The sequence below is a fragment of the Fragaria vesca genome, linkage group LG5, assembly GCF_000184155.1.
Source record: "Fragaria vesca subsp. vesca linkage group LG5, FraVesHawaii_1.0, whole genome shotgun sequence".
NCBI lineage: Eukaryota > Viridiplantae > Streptophyta > Magnoliopsida > Rosales > Rosaceae > Fragaria > Fragaria vesca.
Window position 1 is genome coordinate 27035716 of NC_020495.1, and position 6985 is coordinate 27042700.

Genomic DNA, 6985 nt, shown 5'->3' on the forward strand with positions numbered 1-6985 from the left:
TTGTTAATAGTTTTAGCTCTGTTTCGTTGTAGGTTTTGTTATGTTCAGCAATAGCTTTTATTCTGTTCAGTAGTAGCTTTTGTTTACTGGCTGTAGTAGCTGGGTAATAGTTTTTGTTATTGGTAATAGCTTTTATAGTTAGGGGTAGTAGCTTTTGTTGCCGATGATAATATCTTTTGTTACTGGTGGTAATAGCTTTAATAGTTGGGGGTAATAGCTTTTGTTGTTGGCGGTAGTAGTTTTTGTAGATGGTGGTAGTAGTTTTTGTAGATGGTGGTAGTAGCTTTTGTGGCCGGTGGTAGTATTTTTTGTGTTCGTCGAAAACCTCACAGTAGTAGCTTTTGTAGACGGTGATTGTAGCTTTTGTAGCTGGTGGTAGTAGCTTTTGTGGCTGGTGGTAGTAGCTTTTGCGTTCGTCGGAAACGTCAAAAACCTCATAGTAGTAGCTTTTGTAGGCGGTGGTAGTAACTTTTGTAGCTTGTGGTAGTAACTTTTGTGGTTGGTAGTAGTAATTTTTGTGTTCATCGGAAACCTTACAGTAGTAGCTTTTGTAGGCGGTGGTAGTAGCTTTTGTGTTCGTCGGAAACCTCATAATAGTAGCTTTTGTAGGCGGTGGTAGTACCTTTTGTCGCTTGTGGTAGTAGCTTTTGTGGCTGGTGGTAGTAGCTTTTGTGTTCATCGGAAACCTCACAGTAGTAGTTTTTGTAGGCGGTGATAGTAGCTTTTGTAGCTGGTGGTAGTAGCTTTTATAGCTGGTAGTAGTAATTTTTGTCATCGTCGGAGGTCGGTCGGAAATCTCGCCGGAGGTCGGCCGGAAACCTCGCTGGAGGTCCGCCTGAAACCTTGCCGGAGGTCCCCTGGAAATCTCGCCGGAGGTCCGCCGGAGACTATTCCGAAATGAGAGTGATTGTTGACTTTTTATACTAGTGGCATTCTTGTAAATATAAAGAAAAAAATCTAATTTTTTTTGTTGGATGGCAGTCTGTAATTATGTTGAACTTCAATACTTAATACAAAACCTTATTTAGACTTGGGTGGACTTATGTGGGTAAAAATGTTAGGATGGATCTATGTAGGAAAAAATGTCTCAAAGTGAACTTATATGTAATTGGCTTTTTTCAACCATGAGACGTAATAATAAACAACAAGATTAAACGCATGCGCTATAAATGCGGTCATTTTACATGGGTACGAGCGAGAGAGGATAACAAAGTACTTATAGGTCCTTTATAGGGCTAAAGTGATCGTGTTATGGTACTTGAGTGAACAATCAAGTTTTTTTTTTTTTTTGTTAGAACAATGTGAACAATCAAGTATAAGAATAAGTTGTGACAGAAATCACAGAAGTCTGAGTTCATGCAAGATGCAATATATAAAATGCAAATTAATGTGTGATTCATATTATACTCTACGGTGTGTTATTAATTTTTTTTCTTTAAACTATGTTATAAGCATGATCAATTATTGGATGTTTCAGAAAAGGTTGAAGGAAAAGGATCCTATATCAAAGTTGAATATTTGGCATTTCAAGAAACATGCTAGTCTCTATAAGTTGAAACGATAATTCACACACGTAGGCAAAAAAGCTTTTTGTCACAAAACGTTGGAATGGACTGTGAAATTAGGGAGAAAGAAATAGGACAGAGAGAGAGATATTACAAGCGGAGGTTTGTAGTAAAAGAATCTAGTCCAAAGAAAAAGGAAAAAAAAGAAAGAAAGCTAGTACCAGAATGAAAAGCTGATACTAGTATCATCTCTCCGATCAAGCTTGATTTGTGGCTGCTGCTGAAATCTCCAAAATCGAAGTAGAAAATGCGCGAGGAAGCCTCTCTCAAACAGTTGCAGGTCAGTTGCCTACAAGATCCGTCCACAACATCTCTTTAGGGCTTGGACGATCCCGCGTTGTTCTCTAATCCAACAATATCCTTACAATTCAAAGCTGGAGGATTCCGATCTCAACTCAATTAATTTTCTGCGTTTTTGTTCAGTGCTTTAATTTGATTGTTGAAGATTAGGAAGATAGGGGTGGTGGCTGGAATGGGACGTACAAGTAGACACTAGTGCAATTACTAGTAGTAGACTCTTCATCCGACATTTCCATGGCGTCTGCTGGCAGTTCCAGGTCTGTGAATGGCTTCAAGAGTTCGTCGTCTAGTTCTGTTGACTGGCTTGGTAGGGAGATGCTTGAGATGCGATTGAAGGACAAGTCGGATCAGCATCCCGATGATGATAGAGTAACTAGTGTTTTCCTCTTGTTGTTGCCTTTTCTGTCAATTATGGTTTTCGAGCAGTCTTAATAGGATTTTGCAATATCTTGTTTCACAGCTTTTCCTGTTGCTTCTGTTGTAGGATAGTGAGCCTGATATAATTGATGGTGCTGGTGCTGAAACAGGACATGTAATACGCACCACCGTTGGTGGTCGAGGCGGTCAGTCTAGACAGGTACTTTTATGCAAATTAGTTTAGTAATAACATTGTAACTTGGAAATGGTGACTTCTTGTGTCTTTTCCTGATGTGCCTTCTTTTTTCTCTTGTTTGGATCGGCAGACAGTGAGTTATATTTCAGAACATGTGGTTGGCACTGGCTCGTTTGGGGTTGTCTTCCAGGTTGGCTCCATTGAATCTATTCTCATTTCATCTTCCAATGAATTCCAGTCCTGAAAAGACTTTAAAATTCTGTGCACAGGCAAAATGTAGAGAAACTGGAGAGATTGTTGCTATCAAGAAGGTTCTCCAAGACAAGCGTTACAAGAACCGAGAGTTACAGATTATGCAAATGTTGGATCATCCAAACATTGTTTCCCTAAAACATTGCTTCTTTTCAACTAGTGACAAAGAAGAGGTTTACTTGAATCTCGTACTTGAATTTGTTCCCGAAACTGTTTACCGTATTGCAAGGAACTATAGCAGGATCAACCAGCGAATGCCTCTAATATATGTTAAACTTTATACCTACCAGGTATGAAATTCTTTGATTCAACTTTTCTCTTCTGTCATGTTTCCTGTATCTCTAATTTCTGTTGCATGAATCTTGTCTCCATAGATGAACATATTACCTATGGCCACTAAGTGTATTTGGTTCTATGCTTATAATTTCTATTGTTTTTTCTGCTTTCACTATTTATACTTGTTTGTAGCTCAAACTTCATTTTGGTACAGATCTGTCGGGCACTTGCTTATATACATAATGGCATTGGCATCTGTCACCGTGACATCAAGCCTCAAAACTTACTTGTAAGATTATTTCTCCATATGGACGTTGACTATTGTATGACTCTGGATATTCTGTCTGCTATCGATTCACTCAGTTCCTTTCCAGAGCCATTGGATTCCATCACTTATATAACACTTTTACTGGTTTTAACCAAAAAAAAAAAAAAAAAGGAACTAATCCACTATGTGTAATATTTCGTGTGCTAGATTTAATGCCAAAACACTCGGGATATTTTTAAATCTAAATCAAGAAATGCCAATGGTAATACTTCAGGAGTGTAATGTAGTTAACATGGTAGCTTTAAAATGATATTTGGATCATTGGGCCTATGCATTCTATATCTCATGTATCTCTATGTTTGTGTGATACATTTCTGTTACCTGATGCTTCTACGTACCAATTATAAGTCTCCATTTCGCAGAAATTCCGTGCATTTTGATGACATAAATTCAGATTTAGCCTGATATGATATCCTTCTATTTTTTATTTTTTATTAATCCAAGAGCTTTAGTTTAGAATGTTACTTTTATATTCATGAAGGTTCAGGTGGCTTGAGCTTTTACAGTTACTTTCCTCTTTGAGGAATTGATATCTGAATTCTCTTGGAGTCAAATTTTTTGGCATCTTATGCTAAATGCTTGGTGAAAACAGTGAATAAGAATTTAAACTTTTAACTGAGTTCCTTATCAGTACAGTATTTGAGCAAGCTTTAGTACATATTAGCTTGCTACATACCCAACGGATAAGTTTAAAAAAAAGAGTTCACGTATGCTGACTAAGTTGGCATGTGATGTCCATCCTTTCTTATATATGTGTGTTCTTTTATTGATCCCTTATTGGTCATACTCAAATGCTGCCTGTTCATATTCAGGTAAATCCACACACACATCAGCTGAAACTTTGTGACTTTGGGAGTGCAAAAGTCTTGGTAAGTCTGTTTGTCATGAAGGCGTCTTCTTAATCGGCTATTCCCTTTCCTATGTAAAAGAAAAAAAACAACTGTAATGAAACTGGGTGACAACTTACGTGTTATCTTTTTTAGGTAAAAGGAGAACCCAATGTATCTTATATCTGCTCAAGATATTATCGTGCTCCAGAACTGATATTTGGTGCCACTGAGTACACAAGTGCTATTGATATTTGGTCTACAGGTTGTGTGATGGCTGAACTTCTTCTTGGACAGGTAATTATATTACTAACTCTGTCGTTTTTTTCCTTCATAGTTAGATTTTAACCCAACTTCTATTGCAGCCCCTGTTTCCTGGTGAAAGTGGAGTTGACCAACTAGTTGAGATCATTAAGGTATATATATAGATATATATATATATATATATATATCTATATAGATAGATATTTATGTCTAATGCAAGTCTCTCTTTTCTACTTTATATTTAGCCATGCTTGGAAGTTTTTATGATACATTGAACAGTTCTGATGCAATGAGATCAAGTCATCAAGTTAAAATTACTATAATATTTTTTTTCGGTTTTTCAGTTGTGAACTCCTTAATGTTTCCTTTAAATAGGGTGGGAAATGATTGTTCTATCGTGAAAATCAGCAACTACACTTTTTGGGATTTATTTTTGTTTGTCATTTCCCATCGTCATTTTGACACGCTTAGCATTTATTAAAAGACCACATTCTCTTAAAAGACCATGAAAAATAAAAATTTACAACTCTGGGTTCTTTTCACTTTCTACCCTGAAAGAAACTAATAAGCTAAATTCATTGGAAACTATATAATTCAAAAAAGAAAATCAACTCCAGCAGCTACTTTCCTAACTTTTACACCATTTACACAAAAAAAAAAAAAAAAAAAAAAAAAACCCCAAACTTATTACTATTTCTCTTTTTATATTTGATAGGTAGGGATGTTTTGGGGACATTGACTGAAGCATTATGGATACCCAGGTTTTGTACTGTGTTTTTTATTTTTCTTTTTTATTTGGTGTGACAAGGGTACCACATCAATCACTTTTGTTGTCTGATGGGAAGTTTAGAGTAGTAGTTGAAAGATAGAATTTTGATAATGTATCAGATTTAGTATTGAACAATCCAATTTCCTACAACAATTATCCCCTCTCTGTTAAACTGTCGTTGTTTTATTGTGTTTCTCTAGATTATGACAGGAAGGAATTCTGTTACAAAAGAAAATGATGTGTTCTTCATTTCAAATCCTGTGTAATTTGAAATTATTCTTCATTTCAAATCCTGTGTAATTTGAAATTTCTTGCAGGTTTTGGGAACTCCAACAAGGGAGGAGATAAAGTGCATGAATCCAAACTATACTGAATTTAAGTTCCCACAGATAAAGCCCCATCCATGGCATAAGGTGTGTCTTTTGGCTACGATGGTCTCATGTCTCTTTTCATTGCTGAATTTCACACATATTTAAAGTATGGGGAATATATTGATTAAACCGTAACGTCCATCATAAGAATTCCATTCATAATGGTGATTCACCATGGTATTCTTGTCATGTTACAGGTATTCCAAAAACGCTTGCCCCCAGAAGCAGTAGATCTTGTTTGTAGATTTTTCCAGTATTCGCCAAATTTGCGATGCACTGCTGTAAGTAAGAGTTTCTCTGTTTTGTTTCCATTGGTGGATATTAGCATTCATACTAGTTACATTTATGTATTGGTTTTGCAGTTAGAAGCTTGCATTCACCCTTTCTTTGATGAATTGAGAGACCCAAATACACGCCTTCCTAATGGCCGCCCTCTCCCTCCTCTGTTCAATTTCAAAACCCAAGGTGAGTTTGAATTAGCCTCTATTGCGATCAACATGTCTTCTTGGTAATGAGGATAGAAACTGCTGATGCTTATTGCGTAATTATTGTTTGGTCTTGTCCTACTGTTTTAATTGGTACACCTAAAGTGCCTTATTTGGGAGCACCAGTAAACATGTCTTGCCAAGATGTAGATTCGATACTCTTCTGCTTTCTGATTTTGCTATCAGGGTTTTTCTCTCTAATTACGTAACTTGATTACTATATCTATGCGAAGTAACAATTTACGTTTGTTAAGATCTAGGTATAGTTTGCAAAATTGATTTTCATTTGCATCTTGGTGCTTATGTAATTAGACAGCTTTAAGCATTCAGTCACGCTAGGCTTCCCTTGGATAATATGGAGCTCAAAAGTCTTTGTGATTGGCTGTGTGCCACACCCTATTTCTGTCACTTCTTTACTGTCTGACTTATTATGTCCTTAAACTGACACATTGTTCCATCTAGTGCATACTAATACTCTAGTTAAAAGGGGACAGCTGTAAAACAACATTTCCCTCCTTAGCTGACACTGCAGTTATCTTATCCATTAATTATATATATTTGGTTCTTATCCTTTCTAATGCATCTCTTAAACGATAAACCTTTTTGATAGAGCTTCAAGGAATTGCACCTGATATTGTGAATCGACTTATTCCAGAGCATGCCGGTAAGCAGAACTTGTTTATGGCTTTACATACCTAGCGACTTCTGTGAGTGTATTTACTCACCTTTACCATCCCACAGTTCCTACTCCAATATGGTCTTGTATCATATCGTTCTTATATTTGGTTACCTCGGTTGATTGTGAGTAATGGTGTTAAGAGAGTTGCTAGAATAAATTAGTAAATCTGAGGCTTTAGTTTGAGGATGGAGGTGGGTTTTGTATACTTATTTGAGGATCGATATCTATTCGTTACATGTGTTTATTGTGACACATACAAAATACTCAAGTACGATAAGAACTTTGGTATCATTATTACACTTATTTTCACATTTGC

The 6985-nt window shown here is 36.4% G+C and overlaps 1 protein-coding gene across 1 annotated transcript; it reads left to right on the forward strand.

The window, feature by feature from the left end:
• Positions 1-1621: 1621 nt before the first annotated feature.
• On the forward strand, positions 1622-6985 carry LOC101304291 (shaggy-related protein kinase kappa-like). The gene is made up of 13 exons (XM_004300580.1): positions 1622-1845; positions 1989-2234; positions 2350-2442; positions 2549-2608; positions 2688-2960; positions 3161-3235; positions 4087-4143; positions 4258-4398; positions 4467-4517; positions 5452-5547; positions 5703-5786; positions 5868-5970; positions 6601-6985. The coding sequence occupies exons 2-13, from the start codon at positions 2100-2102 to the stop codon at positions 6687-6689; spliced, it is 1257 nt and encodes a 418-aa protein (XP_004300628.1). The 5' UTR covers positions 1622-1845; positions 1989-2099; the 3' UTR covers positions 6690-6985.